This window comes from Palaemon carinicauda, unplaced genomic scaffold, assembly GCF_036898095.1.
Source record: "Palaemon carinicauda isolate YSFRI2023 unplaced genomic scaffold, ASM3689809v2 scaffold2, whole genome shotgun sequence".
Classification (NCBI taxonomy): domain Eukaryota; kingdom Metazoa; phylum Arthropoda; class Malacostraca; order Decapoda; family Palaemonidae; genus Palaemon; species Palaemon carinicauda.
This window is the reverse complement of record NW_027169589.1, coordinates 878895-906301: the sequence shown is the minus strand read 5'-3', so window position 1 is coordinate 906301 and position 27407 is coordinate 878895. Positions and strand designations below refer to the sequence as shown.

General features: G+C 37.4%; 1 protein-coding gene across 1 annotated transcript in view; it reads right to left on the bottom strand.

Moving 5' to 3' along the window:
• Cap-D2 (CAP-D2 condensin subunit) overlaps nucleotides 1-27407 on the bottom strand; it is a 307837-nt gene that overhangs the window by 80992 nt on the left and 199438 nt on the right. The window contains exons 16-23 of the mRNA XM_068368385.1: nucleotides 27005-27119; nucleotides 25234-25395; nucleotides 24187-24307; nucleotides 22962-23075; nucleotides 15752-15982; nucleotides 15116-15240; nucleotides 14599-14725; nucleotides 6308-6435 (exon numbers count right to left, since the gene is read on the bottom strand). Coding sequence (XP_068224486.1) covers nucleotides 6308-6435; nucleotides 14599-14725; nucleotides 15116-15240; nucleotides 15752-15982; nucleotides 22962-23075; nucleotides 24187-24307; nucleotides 25234-25395; nucleotides 27005-27119 — 1123 coding nt within the window. The remainder of the gene's footprint in view (nucleotides 1-6307; nucleotides 6436-14598; nucleotides 14726-15115; nucleotides 15241-15751; nucleotides 15983-22961; nucleotides 23076-24186; nucleotides 24308-25233; nucleotides 25396-27004; nucleotides 27120-27407) is intronic.

Genomic DNA, 27407 nt, shown 5'->3' with positions numbered 1-27407 from the left:
CCCCGGAGAGCCTCACCACAGAGCCTGTGACTGTAGTCAGGTCTTTGAGCTTACTCTGGACGGGAATTGCCGTGGTGGCGAGGGCCTCCGTCCTATAGGCGGAGTCCTCCGTTAGGACGGGCATTGCCGTGGTGGCGAGGGCCTCAGTCCTATAGGCGGAGTCCTCCGTTAGGACGGGCAGTGCCGTGGTGGCGAGGGCCTCCGTCCTATAAGCGGAGTCCTCCGTTGGCACGCCCTCAGTGTCGCAGACCGCGTCCTCCGTCCGGGGTTGATGAGCTGTACCGAAGGGCGCCTCCGCACTAGGTTGTGGACTGAGGATGGGCACTGCCGCGGAGGCGAGAGCTTCCGTCCTCCGTTGTCTTCCTTCGAGGGGGAGAGGCTTCTGTGGGCTTGCCCGATGGAGGAAGCCGTCCCTGTCGATCGCTCGCATGAGCTGACTCGACGAGGCTGCCCGCCAAAACGGCGACTCCCTCCGCTGGTCGGGAAGAGTCCTCTATTTCGTGGCCTTACGCCTATCTGACGAGGACCTTGGGTCCTTCCGAGGGTCAATCTGTGGCGGGCAGAGGCCCTTATAGGAGGACTGTCTCTGTACGCCAAAGCTGCTCCTCCTGAGCTTATTCCTCGGGAACCTTGTTGGCCTCCTTCCATGTCGCGATCTGGAACAGGACCTGGAATGAGAGCGCCTTCTCCTGGAACCGCCGACGGTGAGTCTCCCTTCTCTAGGGTGCCTTCAGCTGCGGAGATACCTGAAAAACATGCCCAAGGAGCGGGCGAAGAGACAGGGACATTTTTACTCCACAAGGGAAAAACAGACGAGACGTTGACCCGCGAGCACCAGGGCACCGTCTCTAAGACACCCACTAACCTCACCTTCAGGCCCACCACTTGCCTGGAAAGAATCTGCTACCCTACTATCATGAAGAACAGACTCCTGGGGAAGAGCCACTGGCTTCTTCCCCGCAACGGACTTACCTCGTCCCCTACTCTGGGTAGGGGAAGGTGGTAGGGAAACTCTAACTGACGTTCCTCCTGGAGATGTCAAGGGCGAAGAGGTGCTAGACTTCTTGGGCGACCTCTAGGAAAACTTCTTATTCTTGGTACCAAAGCATACCCACTGCACCTCTGCCCCTGCACGACGAGCACAAGACTAACAAGCACAAGGGAAAGCACAAAGGAATATACTGTAAAAGCACAAAGCACAAGGTAAAAGCACTAAGCACAAGGGAAAGCACAACGGGCCATGCGGTAACCACACGGTACACGAGTCGGGGACACAAGGGTCGCACTGAGATAAGAGGAGCGTCGAGATGATATCACGACGCAACCAGAAAACTTACTGAAGCTTACGACCCGAGAGAGCATGCGGCCTACCTGGGTTTGCCCTCGGCACGTTTTCCTCTGCTAGGCCTACCATTATAGAAAATGGGAGTAGGGTAAACTACACAAAACTCTGGTCGTTTGAGAGAAGGTTCCAGGTAACTACTAAGAAAGTGTTTCGAGGTAAGTCTCTGTGTTGGAACAAATCATTATTACTTGCTAAGCTACAACCCTAGTTGGGAAAGCAGAATGCTATAAGCCCAAGGGGCCCCAACAGGGAAAATAGCCCAGTGAGGATAGGAAACAAGGAAAAATAAAATGTTTTAAGAAGAGTAACTACATTAAAATAAATATTTCATATATAAACTATAAAAACTTTAACAAAACAAGAAGAGAAATTAGATAGAAAAGTGTTCCCAAGTGTACCCTCAAGCAAGAGAACTCTAACCCAAGACAGTGGAAGACCATGGTACAAAGGCTATGGCACTACCCAAGACTAGAGAACAATTGTTTGAATTTGGAGTGTCCTTTTTCTAGAAGAGCTGCTTACCATATCTAAAGTCTCTTCTACCCATACCAAAAGGAAAGTTGCCACTGAACAATTACAGTGCAGTAGTTAACCCCTTGGGTGAAGAAGAATTGTTTAGTAATCTCAGTGTTGTCAGGAGTATGATGACAGAGGAGAACCTGTAAGGAATAGGCCATACTAATTGGTGTGTGTGTAGGCAAAGGGAAAGTGAACCGTAACCAGAGAGAAGGATCCAATGAAGTACTGTCTGGCCAGTTAAAGAACACCATAACACTTTATTGGTAGTATCTCAACGGGTGGCTGGTGCCCTGGCCAACCTACTAACTAGAAATTGTGAAACTTCTAGAAAAAGCTGTGATAAAAGAAATCATAAACCTTTACCAAGGGTTCTTAACCCCTTTGGTACAGACACTGGTCCCCGCTCAGTAGCTGTATAAGAGAATTGTGACTCTTATTTTTATTTTGTTACTGCTAAGTGATTATGTGATAATTCCACTATAGATAGCATTTGAAATATATAAAAAAATAAAGTCAATAAAATATTTCACTTTATGTAATATTCAACTATTCTCAGTCAACCTTTCTAATATTGCTATAGTGTGGCCGGTACAGATATCATGTGTTTCTAATTTTATGTTATGCTAATTGTATTAGCGTTAGGGAGTCTATTGAAATAGAAATCATTTCTTGAAATGAAGTGCTTTGTTTACAACAGATATTTTTAATATACAGTATTTTACCTCATCTATTAAAGGTTAAAACATGTCTTATTACTGAAAATGTAGATGTGGCATTTTTTTCCTGGAGATGTCAGATATGAGAGTAAGGCCTCCCATCCTTTGCACTGGGATTCAAAAGTTTGTGGTCAATGATATCAATGGCCACTCGCTCTTGATCCACTATTGTGATAACACTGGACAACCTAGTGACTCCTGCAAACCAATCCTTTTTTCCATGATATTTGTATTTGTGTAAGTGTGTGTTATTATATGTATGGTTTAGGCCTACTAATAAATGGTCTTGATACTTTATGAAGTAAATGATATACTGTATCCAAGTTTTGTGTGTGTATGGGTACATAGGCTTTGAAAAAAATTTAAGGATTCATGTATTGATGAAAAATAAACAATTCAGTTAAGAGAGAACAAAGCTATTCCATTCTTTTAAAAAGAAAATTTAAAAAACAATTGCCAGTTCAAAAGAACCACCTACTAAGGTTCAGTTCAAACATTCAAAACATTTAAGGATGGGGGAAATATCTGGGCCATCAGCACAATTTTCTCTAATGCTAAAATTAATGACCCAAAGATGGAGTCTGTATATGGACGACATCCAAAAGATGAACTACAACCTGTCAGAACGCATTGAACTCTATAGATGACGTACATATTCTCTCCAAATTGATTAAGAGATATGGTATTCTCTGGAAAAAGCTATAGATAAATTTCCCTTGTATGATGAGTGGCCAATCAACTAGGCCTCAGTAAAGAACCTACCAACAGGGGCTTAAGGAAATAATTTAAATAAAACATGTCCAAGAATACTGTCAAATGTGTTCTTTGAAACCTCAGAAATCTTAGGCTTGAAAATATACTGGAGATACTGGCGGCCTAATTAGGAAGATAATGCTGTGTGAGTCCTTGGTTTTTAATGAATTTTGCAAAGTCATCACTGAAGTACAAACTGCATCTGAAATCAACCCCTTCAATGAAATAAGTTGCCAGTACTGAGGCTGTATAAGATTTGGTACTTGCTTTGACACAATAAGGACCAGCAGATCTATCAACTGATACACTCACCAAAACATGATGAGCATTATCAACACTGGCAACTGCTGCTCTAAAAACCAGCTTTATTGGTGCCTGCGTCAAAACCTCTCCTCCATATGCCAATACTATTATCGTTTCTGCTGTAACTTTAGACTGGATATATATTAGAACTAGAATGGTCGATGCCATAGTAATTGTTCTGTGAGCTAATGCCAGAGACACCAGGATTCTGATTAACACTGATTTCCTGTACAAACACTTACATCTACCTCTAAAAAAACATGTGAATTATAATTAGTCCTAACATTCTTAAAATTAAAAAACCATGATATTCCATCTAGGAACTAGTCTCTCCACTAACAAGATGTAACCAGTGAAGCTATGAGAAAAAAAGTTTAGGAATCAGATAATGGTAAACAGATCATTCCACTCAAGAAAGAGCAACTATCCTACTACCAATAGCAAAAAAATCATACTTCTAAATATATTTGTTGTTTAAAATTTGAATAAAAGAATAGCAGGGTGAGGGAACCTTATGACAATATTCTATTATATAGAAACTCACGAAACACGTCCGAACGTTCACGGGTGCTAACAAGGAATGATGGGAGAAGGTTAGGTAGTCGTGGTGGGTGGGTGGGTGGGGGGTGTGGGGGGGGGGGGCAGTAGCATTAGTGAACAACACCTCGTAGTAACGGGGGATTTTGAGGAGGGAGAAGTCTAATTGGAAAGGGATCTCTGGTAGTGGTATCACTCGCCCCAGTTTTAATACTGACACCCTTTAGGGGTGAGCGAGCTGAATATATTCCTAGCATTCCATGCAAATTTTTTCTCTGGTATATTTAGCAGTATTTATACCTTTGAAATGGTGCTTTAAGGAGCAACACAGGTTGAGCCCAGAAATAGATTTTTCCTTCGTCAAAATCCCTTTTTAATGCTATAAAACCCCTTACAAGAGTTCCACTGTAGAAATACATCAACACACAAGCTCCCCAGGAATAGAACCCATTCAGTTTCCTGGGATGGTGGTTCAAGTCTTGTGATTCCATGGGGGGGGGGAGGGTATACATCTTTTAAAACATCAAAGGCTCGTGCTTCATGGCTATAAGCAATTGTCACTTGGAGTTAAGGGAGCCGGCTGGCTAATGCTATTTTTCAAGGGCATGACTTTGATATTCATACCACTTAACCCTTTTACCCCCAGGCTATTTGGAAATTTCCAACCTTTAACCCCCAGGGGGTTATTTTTTTCCCAGCACATTTTGCAGTATATTTTTTTTAAATGCTCTAACAGCCTTAATTTTTGTCATAGAGAGGTCAGGTTGGTCTCATTCTCTTGGAAAATGCCTGAATTTTCTCAAAAAATTATCAAAAATATGAAAAAAAAATTTTTGATAGCATTTTTTTGCAAGGACATACCGGTACGTCCATGGGGGTAAAGGGATGGGTTTTGTGAAACGTACCAGTACGTCCTTTGGGGGTTAAAGGGTTAATAAGGTGACCTAGGAAATCTCCAACTGCATAGGATTTTTGCCTCTGACCTTCGGTTTTGCGATGCCAGGCCGATTTACCCTGAAAATTAGTGTTTTTCGAATTCTATCTCCTCCCTTGATAATTAATATTAAGACCTGGGATTACTACCCTTTATATACGTGATGTAAACCCCCAATCAAATTAAGTTTTTATTTCTAAAAGTAATTTTTTTCTAGATATGAATTTTTTCATTATGGTAAAAAAATAAACCCTAAAAGTCTGGGAAAAAATTAAGAAAAAAAATGAAACAAAAATTGGAAAAAAAAGGCAACCTTTGATTGTTTTATAATGTTTTTTCAAGTTATATACCAAATTTCTATGCTATATCTTTGAAACTAAGGGAGAAGATAGAATTTGATAATAAATAAGTATAGTTTTCAGATACGGGCATTCAGTTTTTCTTTGTATTTTTACAAAGACAATATTGATAAATCATGATTATGAATTTTATGTTTGTTTTTGGATAATAATAAACCAAAACAAATTTATTTATCATAATTTAATCATAAATGAAGATCCCTTTGCTCAATATTTTGCTTCTTTAAGCGAGATGATTGGGCCATCATCTCTCTCCTTCACTGACTGTCAATTTTCCTAATATTACCCACTTCTGAACTCTCATTAGAGAAAATTTTCTTCTTCCTTATGTTAGCGAGATGTTGAATTTTGTTTTCCTCTTTGGCATGATGAAATTCTTGCCGAAACCGAGAAAAACAGACTTAAAAACGAGTGAATGTCAAAGGTCAAACTCAAACGCGTACTCTATGCAGTTTGGGGTAGGACTGAAGGCCGAAGGGTGTAATTACCGTGTAAAACATCGTCTTGTGACTCGTGGAATCTATGCAAATGCCATTGCTTACGTTAAAATGTAATAATTATCAAAACTTACAATAACAGAAGAAATACTGCATTTTATTGTCGGGAACAATGTTTTTAGTTGATTTAGTTATTTTCACTAATTACCCTGTAACTACGAAAGTAAGAGGAATTATGACAAAATATTTCGTGTAAGCATTCTCCATTACCATATGAAGATCATTGAATTTTTTCAGAATTTTGTGTTTTTCTTCACATACCCCCATATATTGGCATTCCGGCCTGGCCCTTTAAGATTCATCATAATAATAAAAAAACCCTGAGAACTAACAAGAAAACTTACCGGGCATAAATACGTGGTGTCCATGGCTCTAAAAGATTTGGAAACCTGAAGCTCAAGTCACCGAGAGCAATCACAACATTAGCCCGAATGACAGCCTCTTCACTTTTCTCAAGGATGGTAAAAAGTAGCTGCAAGACAAATAAATTTTTAAAACGTACAAATCTAAATTAAAATACAGTAAATAAACTTTGACAATACTAAAATAAATCCTTCCAAACACATTTGTTTTTACATGGATACAAACCCTCTTTCTTTAACAGGAGTATGATTTCATCAAAGCTGGAAACACAGCTGTAAAAATTTAAAACTACGTGTTGGTAGTTACTGGTAGGTAGGGGAAATCACCGTTCCACCCCTCCAGTACACCAGACAGCCATTCTAACTCAGCCATCAAGCTGTACAGACGTACTCTTGGTCTCATTAACATAGCTGTTTTAACGGTCCCTTATTTTTTCTGTTTACAGTGTGAGATTGTAGTTTGTGAAATGGAAAAACAACATGCAGGCATGCGATCCTATCCTAAAGTTACTCACCGGAAGTGATGCCCCTTCCCTGTAGAGGCAATGTCGATCCCTATTCTTTATGCACTACAGTACTTGCAGAGTACATGATTGCTCATGTACTGCCCTTTTTAAGGGGTGTACTGTAATCAATGGTCATTGGCGCAGTGGGTAGAGTATGGTTGGAGGAGAAAAAATAAGGCTAAATGTAATTCTTCTACTTCGGAGTCTTCCTCTAGGCTGAAGAAGTTTGATAGTTCTCATCTTTCACCCTCAGGTGTTTTACCCTTCAGCCTTCTCTGTCCTCTCCCACTTTAGCTGTGGCAGATGTAGTGCCTGACATGACCACTTCCAGTCTGGACCGGACTACTGATGGGTACACTTGTGTTGATGACAACTGCGAAAGAGAGAAAGTAGTTTCATCCCCTTCCCCTACCAAACCCATTTCAACCTCTCCTTCAGAAGCAGAGTCTCTGGCTGCTGCCCACATCCTGAAAATTAATACAGCATGCTTCTTCTGTGTCTAACCAGTCGGACAAACTCCACACAAGCGTGACAGGGGTGCCGCCAGTTCCTGTTTGTAACGGTTACTAGTCAAGAGCACAAAACACGCGCACACCACAAAGAAGCTGTATCTCCGGAGTCTTTCCAACGAGAAGGGCAAGGGAAATCTATTGATAGAGATGAAGACTCGTGTCACAGAGCATTCTCATTCTTCGGTATAATTCTCTGATGAGGTTAACCCTCATCCTCATTCGAGTGGGTGCACCACAGACTGGGCACCCAGGTTTTGGATGAAAAACATTCATGAGGTTGATCCTCAGGAATGCGCATGTATCCCAGAGAGCACATACACTTCTAAAGAACAACTAGCTCTTGAGGTAGATACTAATCCTCAAGCGCACCCCAAAGCGCACTTACGGTTCTGAAGAAAAGCTAGTAGTTGATGGGCACCATAGAGACTACTAGAATGGAATGTAATATTTGATGTTCCTCAGGGTAGTGTTCTTGGCCCATTACTTTTCCTGCTATATACTGCACAATGCTATGTGGGTTGCCCTAGAAAACAAGTTTGTTGCATATGCAGATGATGTTACTCTCATTGCCTCAATTCCATTGTTTGAATTTAGATCTGGGGTTGCTGAATCCCTTAATAGAGAATAGCTAGAATTAGTGCATGGTGCAAATTTTGGGGCACAAAGATGAACCCTAACAAAACTTAAAGTATGATTGTAAGTAATTTGAAGACAGTGGACCCTCAATATCCATATCTTTGCACTGATAATGTTTCTTTTACTATATAAAACTCCATTAGAATTTTAGATGTGATTCTTGATTGCAAACTTACTTTTGAGAAACATTTGGTCTGTTTCTTCTTCAATTGCACAAATAATTAGCCTAGAGAAAATCTTTCAAGATTTTTGGTGATCAAGCTAGCTTGAAGAAAAGTTTTATTTCTTTCATTCTACCTTGTTTTGAGTATTGTTTTCCTACCTAGTCATCAGCTGCTCTCTTAATTTGTTAGACAAACTTACAGTCTAATAAATTTCTTATTAAGGATCTTGATATCATTCTCTGGCACCTTTGTTCCATTAGTTCTTTATGTATGTTGCATAAGATTTTTCATAACTCTGACCATCCTTTATATTCAGATATTCACAGACTGTACAATCCTGTACATAGTAATAGGCAAGCAATTAATTCTAAGTCTTGCCCTCTCCAATATAAGCTTTCACACTAGACAGCATTCTAGAAATTTTATTCCAGTTGTAACCAGATTATGCAATGATCTTCCTAATCAGGCAGTTGAATCAGTGGTACTTCAGAAGTTCAAACTTGCAGTGAATGTTTTTATGTTGAACATGTTGACATTAAGTCTCTTTTTATAGCTTATATACGACAGATATATTTCAACATAGTTACTGATCTAAAGATATCTTATATTTCATATTCATTACTTCAGATATATAGTTGACAAATTTGGAAATAATTTGTATTTTTCCTAACGATACAAACCTTAGCTATTTATAGGGGTATTCCATCTATATACCGAGGCACCTCACCCAATTTTGGGGGTAGCCGACATAAAAAAAAACGGGGAGAGGGCCTTTCCTCTCTACGCTCCTCCCAGCCTGACGAGGGGACTCAACCGAGTTCGGCTGGTACTCCTAGGGTGCCACAGCCCACCCTGCCCTGTTATCCACCACAGATGAAGCTTCATAATGCTGAATCCCCTACTGCTGCTACCTCCGCGGCCATCCAAGGCGACCGGAGGTAGCAGCAAGGCCTACCGGAACTGCGTCACAATCGCTCACCATTCATTCCTATTTCTAGCACGCTCTCTTGCCTCTCTCACATCTATCCTCCTATCACCCACAGGTCTCTTAACTCCATCCATCCACCCAAACCTTGGCCTTCCTCTTGTACTTCTCCAATCAACTCTTGCATTCATCACCTTCTTTAGCAGACAAGTTCCACCGAAGAGGAAAGCTGCGGAGAAGAAGAACCAAAAAGACGTCTCTTGACCAAAGGTGAAGCGGCACCTCGAAGGCACGAAGGCGAAGCGGAGGACAAGCAAGGCAAACAACGTCCCTCAGCAACCAGTGGATCAGCAAGCTGACCGTCAGCAGGCAATCCGAAGAGCATTCTTTTAGAGTGTCCCTTCACGCGAACGAGAAAGGGGGAACACTCACAAGAGAGATAAGCATTGGACTTTGCTCCCCCCCCCTCCAAGGATGTTCGTCAAGGGGAGAAGCGCAGTCTTTAGTAGCAGCAGAGAAGGATGCAGAAGAAGCCGCAACAGGGTAAAATAGCAGGGCAGCAGACAGGGCCTGACACCACCACATCGACCAAGGAGAAGGGGTCAACATCTGAAGCCATTCGAGTAGGAGCTTCAAAGGAAGGTCAGGAAGAGGAAGAAGTAGTCTTGCATTTCTTCTGCCTCGAAGAAACCGAATGAGAAGAGTCCCCCTTAGACTTCTGCTTCGAAGAAACTTCGAAAGCGAAGAGTTCCCCTTAGACTTCTTCTTTCGCCGACGCCCATACCTTTCCCACTTGGAGGCAGACCACTCCTGGCATTCATCACGCTTCTTCAATTGGTCACATCATTGGCCCCTACATAGAGGGCATAGGTGGTGGGGATTGACGTCCACCGCGAACATGAGGGTGCTGCCCTCTGAACCACGGCGAAGAATTCACCACACAAGTAGTGCCCACCAAGCAAGTCTGTCTCTGTATGCTCTATTGTCCTCTAAATGAACTACAGTAGTGACAGAGGTGCTATTGGTATAAAGTTTTAGTCTATCCCTGAACATTTAACATGGGACTTGTGATATTTATAGTGAAGGTTAAGATGACCTGGTGCTTAGTAAGTTGGAGGGCTATAAGGGGCTGTGAGCTACCAGTGAGAATGTTGGGATGAGTATTCCAGCAGCTTAAAGACACATTGTGTTTCATTATGTTTGAAAACTCCTATTATTGGCCAAGAATGTATCCCTCTCATATCTGATCAGTTCCTTTGTGAGGTGCTCATATGAATTCATTTAATTCTTTATTGCTTTCAGAAAATATAATTTTATTTAGTAATGATTTGAGTTTCCTGAACTGTGTAGAGGTGCCATACTGTGGTATGATATGGCGTAGTTACCTACGGGTATTATTATTATAATTATTACTAGCTAAGCTACACACTAGTTGGAAAAGCAGGACGCTATAAACCCAAGGGCTCCAACAGGGAAAAATAGCCCAGTGAGGAAATGAAATAAATAAATTATATGAAAAGTAAAACAAAATATTTTAAGACCAGTAACAACATTAAAACATATCTTTCATATATAAACTATAATAAGACTCATATCTAACTGTTCAACATAAAAACATTTGCTATAAGTTTGAACTTTTGGAGTTCTACCGACTCAACTACCCGATCAGGAAGATCATTTCACAACTTGGTCATAGCTGGAATAAAGCTTCTAGAATACTGTTTAGTATTGAGCCTCGTGATGGAGAAGCCCTGACTATTAGAATTAACTGTATACCTAGTATTACGAACAGGGTGGTACTGCCCGGGAAGATCTGAATGTAAAGGATGGTCAGAATTGTGAAAAATCTTATGCAACATGCATAACAAACTAATTGAACGATGGTGGCCGAGAATACTATCTAGATCAGGAATTAATAATTTAATAGATCATAAGTTTTTATATAAAAATTGTTGGCATGCCAATTGTGTAAGCAACCTTTATTACGCATGATGGGATATCAAGTTTTTTCCTTTTATAATATATGTATTGATATTCATTTTAAGTTTATTTCTTTCCTTCACATAACCTTAACCCATTCCTCAGCCACGTCATTACTACCAACCTGAAAGTCTAGTATAAAATCTTACCTTAAGAAAATCTCACAATTCACTGAAAGAACCCTGTGAATCTTAGTGCAGCTAGAGTGGGGTCAGTATACTGAACAATAAGTCTGTGTGCTAAACCCGGCCGCAGTCCGCTAATTCCTACGATGGCACTAAAGAATTCATTTCAATATCCACGGTACAACATTGACGCCTATGCTTTTCAGCCCTTTCGCCTGATTCCAAGGGTAGTCAACCACTGACTGACTAACATGAACATCAGAGTAACACTGGTTACTCCTAAATGGTCATACGCTAAATGATACCCAGACCTAATGATGCTCCTGATCGAGGTACCGCTTGCACTACCCCTTTCTTGCAGTCCATTTCCCAGAGGTACCACAACCCTGTGACATTCCTGTCACTTCAAAGGTGCAGGCTATTTAGTATCTCCTCAGATTTAAAAGCTTTATGCAAGGCACTGCAAAGGAAGATGTCTGGATATCTATGAAAATCCACAACAACAGTCTACCAGGCAAAGTGGGCTTCTTCTGTAGGCTAATTGGTGTCGTAGAAAGAGTATTTCTCTGGTCAAAGCCTCTTTTCAACTTATTGTGGACTTTCTTGTCTACCTTCAGCAGTGTAAAACTATCACTCAGCCTTGAGCCAAGCTTTAGACAAACATGCATAGACCTCTCCTCATCCTGGGAACTGTCGATACTGATGGCAAGCTTCGAACAGTCATGCCCTCCAAAAGAACTCAAACATCTGTGTGGGATGTTACCAGAGTTCTAAGGTTCCTAAAGAGTGCACTGTATGAACCTTTACAGCAAGTATCAGATAAAGATTTGATTCTAAGATGCTACCTGAAGTGAAGCTAATTCTTCAGACTGAGGCTTCAAAACCTGTTCGTTAGTTCGAACAGGTGTAAGGAGAAAATCTCCCCTTTATTGGAGAATTCTGAAGAACCTGCACAGGCACAGTAATAAAGGTAGAGGAACTGGTGTGCCATTAGCCTTTCGGAAGAACCTGTCAGTGGCACGAGTTTTGAAAGCGAGTGCCTGGAAATGCCAAACAACCTTCACAACCCACTATTTGAGGGAATATTCTCACAAGTCCTTTGAGAAATTCTCCCCAGGACTTGTGATAGAACTTATGGATAAGAATAAGAATGGCTGCCCCTTTTTCCTCTTTCCTGCAGTCATGCCGTTATTTTCCGAAATGCAATCTAATGCAGATAAGCTACCAGAATCATCCATTACTCCCTGATGTCAAACAGAAACCCAGCCTATTGTCTGGAAACCTATTCTCAGGTTAATAGCAGGCGGAATGGAGTCAACACTTGCACCTCTTCAAGTCCGACAGTTTAATATCCTAGGATTTTAAACGAGTCACTTTGTTTATAGGAACTTTTTCCCTCTTTAGGATAGATTTCCTAATTAAGACGAGGGTTTATATCCATGTAGGAACAAATCATAAATTTCTTAAGTAATTTGTATTTTTCATAACTACTATATACAAACGTGAGTTATATAAGTTACACTTCCCATTTTAAACACCCCAAAATTCCTAAGTGAAGTTCAAAGTGGCTTTCAGGTATATTGGCAAGAGAGGAGGGTGGGTTCCCCCGCCACCGGCCAGTAAATATCTACACCTCCTTATAAATTTTAACACCCGAGTTCACAGCTTCACTGAAATCCTAATCATATTTAAGGACTCAGGTTTGTATAGTTTGAAAAAATGCACAATACTTTGAAAGTTTGATTTTTCAATTAACATTTCCATACTGTACAGAATATAGTTTCCTATCTAACTGAAATATAAAGAATAATTTTGCTTTCTACAAAATGAACATCAGTCACCAAGCATAACACGAAACATAATACTTTCCTGTTGGAAGACAAAATGGCCACAATTCCCTAATTCTGTGCCTATTCAATACTTATTAACACATTTATATACGATACGGTATTTATCTATTAATGGACTCAATTCAATATACAAATCCCTCTTACTGAGACTCAAAGTAGGCTTTAATTCAAATCAAATTATAGATACACTAATTGTAGTATGTTATGAATTTAAAAAGCTACTTTAAAAATGGCCACATGAAAAAAATAATTTATTTTACATTTTTGTTGCATCTGTGTTCATCATTTACTTGAATCTTTTTGACCAGGTTTTGGCATATCTTGAGAATTCACTACTGGAAAGAGTTGCGATATTTTGGTACCAGTAGGAAATACTTGCAGGCATAGCTCAGCACACAAAATGATGAAGTACTCTTTTTACAACTCAAATTTGGAAATTACTATAATTAATTTTAACCCTTTTACCCCCAGGCTCTTTGGAAATTTCCAACCCTTAACCCCCAAGGGGTTATTTTTTCCCCAGCACATTTTGCAGTATATTTTTTTCTTTTTAAATTGCTCTAACAGCCTTAATTTTTGTCATAGAGAGGTCAGGTTGGTCTCATTCTCTTGGAAAATGCCTGAATTTTTTCAAAAAATTATCAAAAATATGAAAAAAAAAAAATTATAGCATTTTTTTGCAAGGACGTACCGGTACGTCCATGGGGGTAAAGGGATGAGTTTTGTGAAACGTACCAGTACGTCCTTTGGGGGTAAAAGGGTTAAGCCAGAAGCGACTACAACTGGAAAAAAACTGACAATAAGCTTTTGAGTAAGAATGACAAGGATAGAAAGATCACTTGTATTAAACAGAATTGATATATGGGTTTAGCATGAGTGTAACATAATGGGTTCTGAAGATTATGACGGAAGAGGTAACAGGGGGTCACCGAGAAACAGTACCAGCAGTATGTAGAACTACAGCCACTGACTACTAGCGAAAAAAAGAAAACACATACAACCCTGTTTTGAAAGAGGAGCAAATGTAATAATTATATATTACATGTTTAAAACACATGACCTAATAGGTCACTGTGGAAGTAGAAGCTAGTGTGAGAAGTGCTGTAGTCATATCATAGAAGGATGTGAATACCATTTCTCAGCAATGTAACATTTTTCATGAAGAGTAAACATTAACCAGTCCGTGAGAAAGGTTGCTTGTGAGAACGGAACTGAGTATCTTCCGGTATTAATGTGGTGTTTACATAAATCCTTAAGTGCTGAAATAACTTTAATATGCATATGGATATTTGTTTTAGTTTACTGGACGATGTCATACGGAATGGTCATCCGACCAAACCAGCTATACTCCTGTGATGGAGATGTTAACACTGTTGTTCTTAAGGAATAAACCATTTTAAAGTTAACTTACTTTGACTTTACTTGAAGATGTAACATACCAACTATAATAATTAACACATTTTAGATGACATTTGAAGGGAACCCAAATGTGTGTTAACAACAGTAGCACACTAATACAAAGCTATTGTATACACAGCAGGTTCAACTGTAAAAGGTTGAAGAGTTATATCGTACCTGTAAATTATCTTCACACAATTCAGTTGAAACCATCATCATTTTTGAAAGAGAAAGAGTAGCAGCTGCCCGAAGATCTGGGTTGGTGTACTTCACTGGATTAGAACATATGGCCAAAATAGTTGGTCTGAAACCATAAGAGAAACGTCAGATACATACATACATACATATACCAAGGCACTTCCCCCAATTTTGGGGGGTAGCCGACATCAACAAAGAAACAAAAACAAAAAGGGGACCTCTACTCTCTACGTTCCTCCCAGCCTAACAAGGGACTCAACCGAGTTCAGCTGGTGCTGCTAGGGTGTCACAGCCCACCCTCCCACATCATCCACCACAGATGAAGCTTCATAAGGCTGAATCCCCTACTACTGTACTGCTGTCAGATAATCAATAAATTTACATAAATCAAAATCTCATAGTGTTTTTATATAATTTTAAAAGAGGACACAAGTAAAATAATTTCATTTTTCAATCTATCTTTGTAAATAAAAAAACAATGATTCAATAAAGCTACCTTATTAGATCTAAAAGGTTCTCTCCTTTTAGAATTTCAGATTCACAGATAGACCGAATGTATTCTGCTTCCATATCATCAGCTACAGCTCCAGTCAGTTCCATATCCTCATCGATGTCAGGCTCCTAAAAGTAACATAGCAGATTTACTTATGCTTATATAGAAGCAATTTGTTTTCCTACTTCATGTTGTAGCCCAACGTTAGAGAGTTTTTACTGATTTAAGAATTCAAATATTGTCAAAATATTTCCTGTAATTTCATTTGAACAGTAAAAAAATTAAGTAAAACATGGGTAGGAGTTAATTGCAAAATTGCACTCACAATTACAATATCTGTAGTGTTTCTTCCCACTTAGGTTAGGGTGGAGTTAAAACAAAATGCCTGTGTACCAGGATTCTGGGTTTTGTTAATGAATTTATATTAGAATTCTTCTCTAACCCTCTTCCAAATTATGATATAGGAAAGATATAAGGTCTACTTATAAAAAAATATATTTCCATACCTTTGAAAATTTCTTTGTAAAATTAAGGAACTATTTTCAATACCTTACTTCTTCACTGAACAATCAAAAGAAATAATGCAATAATGTACTTCTATAATCAAAACAATGGCATATGAATATAAGGGATACCTACAGATTTACTCATGGATGCTTCGCTCGCAGATGTAATCAAAGATTTCCTGTGACTTTTTCGGCTCTTCTTGGACTTCTTCTCATTTTCCATCTCTTCCTTCAAGAAATTCCTACGCTTCAGTTCTGAGAAAATGTATGTATCGAGATGCACCAACTGACACAAGGCTACTTGACCAACGACGACGATGAACCGCGTCACGATGCCAACTGGTACCTGAAGGAGGCTCTGAAACTGAATGAGAAATAACTTATAAATCATTAAGATATAATTTCCGGACAAAAGTTTCCCTATCATTAATGTATCAATCTTTCTGATTATCTGTATCGCCCCCATGTAAAAGGATATACCGTATAAAGACAAAATTAACCCTTTTACCCCCAGGCTATTTGGAACTTTCCAACCATTAACCCCCCAGTTGTTTTTTTTTTTTTTCAAGTACATTTTGCAATATATATTTTTTAAATTGCTCTAACAGCCTTAATTTTTGTCATAGAGAGGTCAGGTTGGTCTCATTCTTTTGGAAAATTCCTTAAGTTTCTCGTAAAGTTATAAAAAAATATGCAAAAAAATGTAAATAGCAGATTTTTGCAAGGACGTACCAGTACGTCCATGGGGGTAAAGGGATGAGTTTTGTGAAACGTACCAGTACGTCCATTGGGGGTAAAGGGATGAGTTTTGTGAAACGTACCAGTCCAGTACGTCCATTGGGGGTAAAAGGGTTAAGAAAAAAAAAATTGTAATTTTAAGTTTATTGTAAAGTGTAATTTACTGCCATTTTTTGTTTCCTAAAATTGAGTGTAAATGTTTTCTGCCATTTATTAATCTGTTTTGTAAAGTTAAGTGTTTATGTTTTCTGCCGTTTATCATCCTCCTCTACTGGCCAGCCCTATTTTGCTCTCAGACATTGTCTTAGTCCAAAGGTAAGGGTCCACATTTTCGTTACTATGTTATTACTGTTTGCTTTAATTATATATTTCAATTACAGGTTACCAACAGTTTATTTATAATTGAATGATCCAAACGATTGTATAGTAATTCATTGAGGACTGTATTGTGGAGTGTATCCTTCTTATAATCATTTGATGTGGTGGTTTTGTACGACCTGGAACGAATTAGGCTATTTACATGTAAAAGGTGACTAAAAACACAAAAAAATCCTGGTACGAAAGACAATAATGAAACAAATGAATTTCGTGTTGTGAGACATTACTGTAGATTGAATTCATGCGCAGTATTTTATATTACAGGAACTGTGATTAAGGTTTATTTTTACATATTAAATGTTAACATTAAAATATTGTAATGATTTATAACTCAAAGATATAGTTTCATTCTAGAACAAGTTACTGATAAATTCTTGAAAATGTCAAAGCCACCAGATGAACTTAATGCGTAATATAGTCCACCATGGAAATTCTAGTCTATCAGGAATTTTCAAGAAAACAGGTCTAGGAGTATAAAAGAGATAATGCTGCTGCATTTGGGCAGACTCGATTCTTTCATTGCTGTGTGCATGTGTGGGGCAGGGCTGCCGGATTCTCCACACTAGGCAACTCCACGCTCAGCGGTGTCGCTGGTTAGTCCCAGTTTCACCATGCACATAAGATTAAATTTAGTCATTATTTCAAATTGTCCGATATATTTCGATTGATATTGTCTTAATACTTGAGTTGACTTTAGAGAAAAGGTATAAGGAAAAAAAACGTATAAACAACAGTACTGTACAGTAATCTATTTGATAAGGAAAATTCCACACTTGATCAAGATGTGGAGCAGATTAGCCGTATCGATAACGTAAATTCCACGTTTCGGCAGCCCTGGTGTGGGGACATTTTTGTGATACCTGTTGTACCCCAGCATATTAATTTAGAAGAAGACAAGAAATTTTTGGAAGATCAAATATCATAAACTGTGTTCCTGATTATCATCTTTTACGTTTGAAACTGCGTTCTGGAAGATTTATCGCTGACCTTCGGAAGTTGTTCCTGTCTTCATCAGACTTAAAATCATAGACTTCTAAACCACTTATTTTGTGTAAATTATTATCAGCAGGTGAACTATGAGTATTTTGTGAATCTTGTAAAATATTGTATATACTATCATTATTCAAAAATATAGTCTTTATGTTTGCTAGCTATTATTTTTTTTCTGTTTATTAGTTTGCTATTTCCTATGCTGAATTCCTTAGTAAGGGAATAAAACAGCTGACATCAGGCAAAGTCCCCCTGTGATTCATCATGTCAATACTGATCTTTTATTGAAATAGGCTATTTGGCATTATTGTTCATTGGCCAAAACATTGCATTGTTGTTTGCCTCTGAGAAATATGATGTGGAGACGATGTGGGCAGCAATTAGGTCATTAAGGTAATCCATGGAATGTTAGGTTTACCTCACCAGATAGACTGATGTACCAACTTATTTTATATAATCTACGTTTTAATATAGCTGACAATATTAATAATAATAATAATAATAATGGTAATATACAGTTTAGAAACAACTGTCTCAGAATACTTTGATGAAAAAGCCACATCAGAAATTAACTTAAAAATGTAATAGGACACATTTATCTTAAGATTTCTCTTGCGCTAAGTCCTAACACTAATCATGTTTACAACTAACACATTAGTGTTGCCCACAGGTTGAGGCCTATGACTGAAAGGCCTAAAATATGTGATTGGACCTCCTGAGGGATAAAGATGCCACAGTGACGCCACCTCCCAAGAGAAAGAGATGCCTATGTAATGGCACCTCCTGAGAGACATCAGTGTATTTAATTTAAGAATTAAAGATTTTATCATTAAGTATAGTTCTCTGTACAGAGAATCAAATATAACATTTTGACGAAGGAAAAATCTATTTCTGGGCGAGGGACCTGTGTCGCCCAGTGAAATGCTCCTTATGGCACCATTTCTAAGGTATAAATATTGCTAAATATACCAGAGAAAAAAGGGTTGCATGGAATGCCAGGAATAAACCCAGCTTTCTCACGTCTATGAGTGTCGGTATAGTTACTGGGGCGTGATAGAACCATGACCATAGGTCCCTCACCAGTTAGACCTCTCCATCATCATTCCCTGGAACTACGAGGTGCTGACCTACACCCGACTGCTGCCTTCCACTACGACTATCCTCCCCTCACCCCTATCCCTCCCCACACCCTTATCTACATTCCTCCTTAGCATCAGCGAAGGTTCAGACGTTTTTTTCATTGCTCTGTGTTGTTTTGTGTTTTTGAAGATGTCCGACGTTTTGGAGATCCCTGCTCCCAAGTTGAGTTTTGTATTTGTCTGTTTGGGATTTCTAGGTAGCGACACTCGTTAATTCAACTACCTTGTTGGTTTTTTATCAGCTGCTTGTTCACGTTCCCTTAAGGGTGTGTTCGTGGCCATTTTGGTGTCCCTTCCTCGTGATCTCCTTGTATTGCCAGACTTTCAATTGGTTCCACATACTAATTGTAGTCCCTTTTTATGTTCTGGACATCTAATTCAATGTTTTGGCATGATTTCGTTTTTTAATTAAGCTTTTTGGACGGTGTTTGTTAGCCTATAACAAAGTCTTTTTTACAGCCAGATTCTAAGGGTAATAAAAACATGATTGTTAGAAATTACCGAAATAAAGTAAACCCATGATGAACTAGGGGCAAAGCTTGCAAGTGAATGAAAACACACTGTTATCCAGAGTTATCATGTGATGCACTGACCAAATGAGCTGATAAATCAGCAATAACAATAAAGTTTAAGAGCTTCTAAAATGAAAGCCATCTCTCAAATTAAAGCTATATAATTTCAGAGTTCTTACTTTAGTAAGAGGAGGGATATTAGGATCCAGCTATCATACTCAGTCTTCTGCCTCACAATCTTCATATCATATAGAGCAACTAGGTATATGTAAACGCAAAGGTTAAGCTACACAAGAACTAAAGTTATTAAAAAATTCAAGACTCAAATGGAAGGAACTTGACTGTTAGGAACAGTGAACATTTAGAACCCTTACTGAAGGAACACTACATAATTATGACCACTAGACCTGACTAGTGAAGTTAGGCTAAGGTAAGCAACAGGGCTCAGCAATATAAATACAAGGGGAGGTTCACAGAAATAAAGGCCCTTTATAAACATCATAACACGAGTGGTATTCAATTTCCATAAAGGAAATTTCTATTGAGAAGAGTTGAACATATTTCCTGCTATCCTGCTATTATACCTTTAAAGGGTTTCCTCTGAAAAATTACATAATTTTCTAACATAAAAGTTATCGAATAATCAATAATCTTATTCAAGATCTCACTTCATCATTTTACAACAAAAAATAACGAATTTCATCAAAATGAAAATTCGTTAATTATATGATAAAGACTAAATTTGTACAACCTTTACTATAATTTCTTCTCCTTTGAAAGAGAAATATTGGATTGTTACCATATTGCTAATCACATAAGAATAATTTTCATCACGTATTTTAACAACAAATATTATTTACTGTAATCACATGTAGTAATATCTTTGTATGAGAGTAACTCAAAATTCAACCAAATTAGTATGCAAGCATGATATTTCAAATTGAGATATGAGCACTGTATCAGTCTGTGAGCAAAAAATTCCATTCGTATGTGCATTTTTTGTGGGCAAGTATTATCAAGATTAGCCCAAAATCAGGCAAGCGGTGCCCACACGACATACTAGCAGTGAACATGTGATATTTATCCCCACATTCATACCATTTAACCCTTTTACCCCCAGGCTATTTGGAAATTTCCAACCCTTAACCCACAGGGGTTATTTTTTCCCCAGCACATTTTGCAGTATATTTTTTTTAAATTGCTCTAACAGCCTTAATTTTTGTCATAGAGAGGTCAGGTTAGTCTCATTCTCTTGGAAAATGCCTGAAGTTTCTCAAAAAATTATCAAAAATTTGCAAAAAATATTTTAAATAGCATTTTTTTGCAAGGACGTACCAGTACGTCCATGGGGGTAAAGGGATGAGTTTTGTGAAACGTACCAGTACGTCCTTTGGGGGTAAAAGGGTTAATAAAAAAAGGCAAAACCAGTCGACTCTAGATAGGATCATTGTCATAATTGAATCTCAGATTGTGAAAAAGACGATCAAGTGTCCATAAGTGTAAATTATTGATTCAGTTAGTGGTAGTGAATGTCATTCAGGAGATAGAACCCGTGATGATTTAACTGAAGTTGTCATGGAGGGAGATTCTCTCTTCAAGCAGTACCCTGGCCTTTCTCCCCCTCTCTCATCTCCAGTACACTAGCCACAAGTCTCCTCAATGGTAAAGTACGAGTTAATTGGTCAACATATCTATTTTAACTGTGAATTATCAATTTGCATTCATTTCTGATGTTAAGGATTACAGGGTTATAATTTCTCCTTGATATATCATTACAGTAAATATGTTTAAAAAAAAAGAGTACACAAGTGTATTCATCAACGTAAAAAATTCTGGGTTGCAAGCTTGCAGAGCTATATTAGGTTCTAGAGCATCTTTTAATCATTTTAATTTGTAATATCTTTATAGTATGGGCAGTATATGACGTGAAAGTCCAAGTGTTGGTGATGCAATTATTATGCATATTTGTTTCTTAATTATTTTTCTTACTATAATTATTTGTACGTATCTTACAGAATATTATCATTTTATTAATAAAGTAATATACAGTATACATTAAAAAATACTGTATTTTGAATGTTTCTACTAAGCGGTTTTAATGTAGTCAACACATTAAGTCTTATTTGAGAGAGAGAGAGAGAGAGAGAGAGAGAGAGAGAGAGAGAGAGAGAGAGAGAGAGAGAGAGAGAGAGAGAGAGAATTAACACTACAAGTATACGATTTCAATGTACTTTCCTACACTATCATAGTACCGTTCATTCACTGCTGTAATATATTTTACATTTAAAGTGTGATTATTTTTCTTAAGTAAATATCTATAAAGTAGGAAAATAAACACATCCTTATGACTTTACACTGCCAATTAAAGGTCTTAAATGGGTTCATGACTAGCTGAGGCAAGGGGCAGGTTAGTGCCCCAGAGATTGACCATATATAATATAAGGTCAGCATCAAAGCCGCCTCTCCATTAAACTAGGACCGTACAATGGCAGTTAGACCTATAAGCTCCTCCAAACCTCCCATCCCCAGATCACAAGGATGGTGAGGTTGTAAACACCACTAGATACTATCGAGCTTAAGAGGGTCTGAAATTCCCGTCCAACAGACTTCGGGGAAGGGACGTTTCTGATAGGCCATTACCCGAGGAATTCCACAACCGGGGGAATATAATAAGTGTGGATAAGGAGGTTTTACTGTGTTTGCATGTATATATAATATATAAATATATATTTGTGTATATATACTATTGTATATATATACAATAAGTCCCCTACATAAAAAACGAGATGTGTTCCAAAAGTGGGTTCATAAGTTGAAACCTTCTCAAGTCCAGTATAATTAACCTTGGTTCATAGTCACCAACCCCCTATTCTCCAAACTTTTGTTAACTAATTTTGTTATCAGTAGTTAACTAGTTTGCATATGTATCAAGAACTCCTAAAGCTGTTTTTACATAATGAATGCTTTCAAAGAGAAAATTGATTTACAATGTTTTGCATATATGAAAAAATTGATTAATTACCAACAGGTTCCTATGTTTGAAAACTTTCAAGTAAGTTCTTAGCTATGGAACTTACTATACACACACACAAATATATATAGAGTACAATATATCATAGCGTTTAATAAATTTGGTATAAGTCAGGTTTTTCTATAATTAGAATTGGTCACCACACCGACCCTCCCATCCGACTTAGCTTGTATTTACTATAGGTATTAACCCTTTTACCCCCAAAGGACGTACTGGTACGTTTCACAAAATCCATCCCTTTACCCCCATGGACGTACCGGTACGTCCTTGCAAAAAAATGCTATAAATTTTTTTTCTTCATATTTTTTTTGAGAAAATTCAGGCATTTTCCAAGAGAATGAGACCAACCTGACCTCTCTATGACAAAAATTAAGGCTGTTAGAGCAATTTAAAAAAAAATATACTACAAAATGTGCTGGGAAAAAAATAACCCCCTGGGGGTTAAGGGTTGGAAATTTCCAAAGAGCCTGGGGGTAAAAGGGTTAAGAAATTTTAAAAGTATGGATCATGGTTTTAGGGCCACTTTACACCGTATAAAATAACCGAGGGAAATACCTGGGAAGCAGAATCTTCTGGGTTCACTTCTTCACTCTCTGTAGCTTGTTCCTGCATAATTCTTGCCATTTTCTGAATAACTTCTCCGCATATGATATCCGGATGTTCTGCTAACTGTTTCAATAAAAACAAATATCTACGTCACAAACAAACAAATAGTAAGATGGAAGTAGAAGAAAATAAACTGGCACATGAATTGCATAAATTTAGAGGACTACATTGCTCTACACATACAGGAAAGTATGATAGGATGGTTAGTGCTGTATTAATGGACAAAACAGCTTTGGTCTTAAATCCAGAAACAATGGGACAATGGGCTGGAATCTGTTTCTTATACAGTAGCTCAGGAATGATTTAATTGGACTGAGATTAATGGGGATTTACTTCTTACCCCAGCAGTTCATGCCAGGGAAATGCAAGGCTCTGCACAACCCGCCGAGAGAGAAAAGTCAAGTTCTTCCAAACAAAAAATCTCTTCACCTGCTGTAGTATGACACAAAATGTAATTTACATGGAAACTTTAAAATAATAAAATGCTTTTTCTTATTTTATTATGAATTTTTCTCAATTTAAAAAAAAGTAGCAGTAAAAGTGGCTATTCGTTTTTTTATGCGCTAATGAATATGAAATTTTGACTATTTACCCATATTTCTATGCTTCACATGCCTTATAACGGCTTCATTTTGTAAAATAATCAATTGAAAAGTATTCATATATAAATATATATATACACACACACACACACACATATATATATATATATATATATATATATATATATATATATATATATATATATATATATATATATATATATATATATATATATACATACAGTATATATAATACATATATATATATATATATATATATATATATATATATATATATATATATATATATATATATATATATATATATACATACACCTTTCCCTTTTCAATTCCAACTAGTTATGCTACACCTCTATACTATAGTCAGAATGCATGGCTACAAAGAAAAGGTTATTTAGAGTAATGGTAAACTGAGGAAAAGGACATTGATTCAGTGGTCTGATTTCTAACATTTATGAAAAATCTCAGGTCATATCGAATTACGGTATCACAGAACGATTTGTTTTTTATGTATAAGAAATTTAATCTATCTACATTCTAATTAACGTATTTCAAAAGTCATTCATTCAGGCATACTCTTCAAAATTAAGATGTAAATTAACTGTACTCACGGAATATATGGTTGAAACAGCTTCAATGGCCATCGGGCAATACTGCTGATCTTCGAGGCGTGTCAAGCCATTGACAAGGATATTTGCTAGAGAGCCAAAGATTTCATGATGCTGTTCCAATCTTTAAAAAAATAAAAATAAGAGGTTAAATTGATCTATATAATAATATAGACACCAAAGCTATGAGGAAATCACAAATTTTTAAGTAATTTGTATTTTTTCTAACATACTTACCTAGAACTACTTTCTTAGGAGTTACTGGTAACTCTTTCCCAACCGACCAGAATTTTGTGTAGTTTACCCTATTCCCGTTTTCTATGGGGGTAACCTCAGGCGGAGTGATGCGCGCCCTGAGGCGCCGTTTTGAAAAATGCCGAAACAGTATATTATAATAAATAAAACCCATTATCTCAAGGTCATTAAAAGCCACAATGATACACAATGATAGAACGAGCTAGCTTTTCCAAATATGCAGTTAAATTTTTCTATAAAAAGAACATTTTCATGGAAATTCCATACTAACCTAAATATAAAAGAATTTTTCTGGACATTTCTTTTGTAAGTTGTTAGTGAACATACTTTCCCTGAGAGGAACAGTGAAGTGTCATACTTCTCACAACAGTTATTAAAGGCACAAGAATGCTAAGAAATCTAGCAAGGAAGACAACTCAACACCCAATTAAAACTTATTGCAATCTGGATCAGAATAAGCCTAACCATCAGCGAGGTGACGGAAAAACTAAATCGCAAAGAATCCCTGGCACTTCTTGCCATTAACTGCTAGCGTTTCATTATTTTACTAGCGTTATTAGCAAGGGAAGAAAATGTGCAATGCCTTTGTATTATATTTTGAGGATAAACATTCATATACCAAGCTTCTGGAGAAGGAAAAATATGAATATAAGCAAAGATCCATAGACATTATAGATTCTTCTGGTAGGGAACAATACTTTACTTTTTCCCTCATAAGCCCTGGAACAGTTTCTGTCTATTTTTTTTTTGGGGGGGGGATAAATATAATTTAAATTCAATATTCTAAAAACTTACCTGAAAGAAGCATTTGGTGAATCAGTTTTTGGCTTGGTCTCAGCCAATTTCAAGAGAGCTGAGCAGGTTTCCTTCACCAGAGCAAAATCTTTCTCACCTCTTTTTCCTAAACCAGATTTGACAAGGACACTGATGTTACTTGAGATGATGCTCACTTCAGAACTGGAAAGGTAAAAAAAAATAACATACTCTGTGAATGGAAGCCCCAGCAAATATATCAACGAAAAGAGATTTTAGGAAAAGAACTCCTGTCTGATTTAAAACATGTGGTACACCTACTGTAGTTTTTAACCCTTTTAATCCCAAAGGACGTACTGGTACGTTTCACAAAACCCATCCCTTTACCCCCATGGACGTACCGGTACGTCCTTGCAAAAAAATGCTATAAAAATGTTGTTTTTCAAATTTTTGATAATTTTTTGAGAAAATTCAGGCATTTTCCAAGAGAATGAGACCAACCTGACCTCTCTATGACAAAAATTAAGGCTGTTAGAGCAATTTAAAAAAAAAAAATATGCTACAAAATGTGCTGGGAAAAAAATAACCCCCTGGGGGTTAAGGGTTGGAAATTTCCAAAGAGCCTGGGGGTAAAAGGGTTAATAATATTCTATCTCTGTAGCATATGAGCTGACTCCTACCAAGTGATATAAAATTTCTAAAAAAAATCTATCATTTCTATAATTATCTTGGTGATATCTACGAAAATGTGATATTCTAGATCGTAAAATCAAATTTAAATTTTTCTCTCAACCTCCAATACCCTTTTCCTCCAGGAACTACCCAGCGAGGAAATACTGTGTGATATCCTGAACTTAATTTGTGGAGGGGAGAAAAATATACTTAGAAAATGCTTTGTTTAAATGGTCACACATTTATCTTCTAGAGATGAAAAAAATTATATCAAACTGCAACTATAATAAACATAAGAATACTGTATATATCATAGTGGATTATTAATAAATTATTACTACAGTATATGAAGCACAAAAGCATACATTGATTATTATTATTATTATTATGATTATTATTATTATTATTATCACTTCCTAAGCTAAAATCCTAGTTGGAAAAGCAGAATGCTATAAGCCCAGGGGCCCCAACATGGAAAATAGTCCAGTGAGGAAAGGAAACAAGGAAAAATAAAATATTTTCAGAATAGTAACATCTAAATAAATATTTCCTATATAAACTATAAAAACTTTAACAAAACAAGAGAGAGAGAAACCAGATAGAATAGTGTGCCCAAGTGTACCCTCAAGCAAGAGAACTCTAACCCAAGACAGTGAAAGACCATGGTACAGAGGCTATAGTACTATCCAAGACTAGAGAACAATGGTTTGACTTTGGAGTGTCCCTCTCCTAGAAGAGCTGCTTACCATTACTAAAGAGTGTCTTTAACCCTTTTACCCCCAAGGGGTTATTTTTTTCCCAGCATATTTTGGTGTATATTTTTTTTTAGATTGCTCTAACAGCCTTAACTTTTGTCATAGAGAGGTCAGGTTGTTCTCATTCTCTTGGAAAATGCCTGAATTTTCTCAAAAAATTATAATATGAAAAAAATAATTTTTATTGCATTTTTTTGCATGGACGTACCGGTACGTCCATGGGGGTAAAGGGATGGGTTTTGTGAAACGTACCAGTACGTCCTTTGGGGTAAAAGGGATAAATATAAAAAAAAATTCAAAATAGCTACTTTGTTTAGAGGAGAAATAAAAATTCACGGCAAAGATATTAGGCAACACAAATTCATACAATAAACATATACACATACTTTGCACACATAGCAAGAAGAACCAAAGCTGCCCGTGCTTCGTCATCAGTGGTATCCGGCAATGTCTTGGTGAACTTTTCCCACATCAGAGTAATACAGTGCTTGTTGATATCACCTGCGATACAAATTAAAACATTCTAATCAATGGATTGTGAAATCTGGTGAATCACTTCACTACTAATTTCAATAAGCGATATTTGTCGGCCTCGAAATATTGAAAAAACTATATAATGTATATGAAAAGTTGGGGTAGACCTAGTAATCTCTTGAAGGAAAAATATAATGTACAACTCCTCAAAATATATCACCCATCATTCTATATCTTCCTATGGTTAGTCTCCTGCATGGGTGAAAATGTTCTGAAAACCTAAATAAACTGAATTAAAAAAATGTCTTTAATACT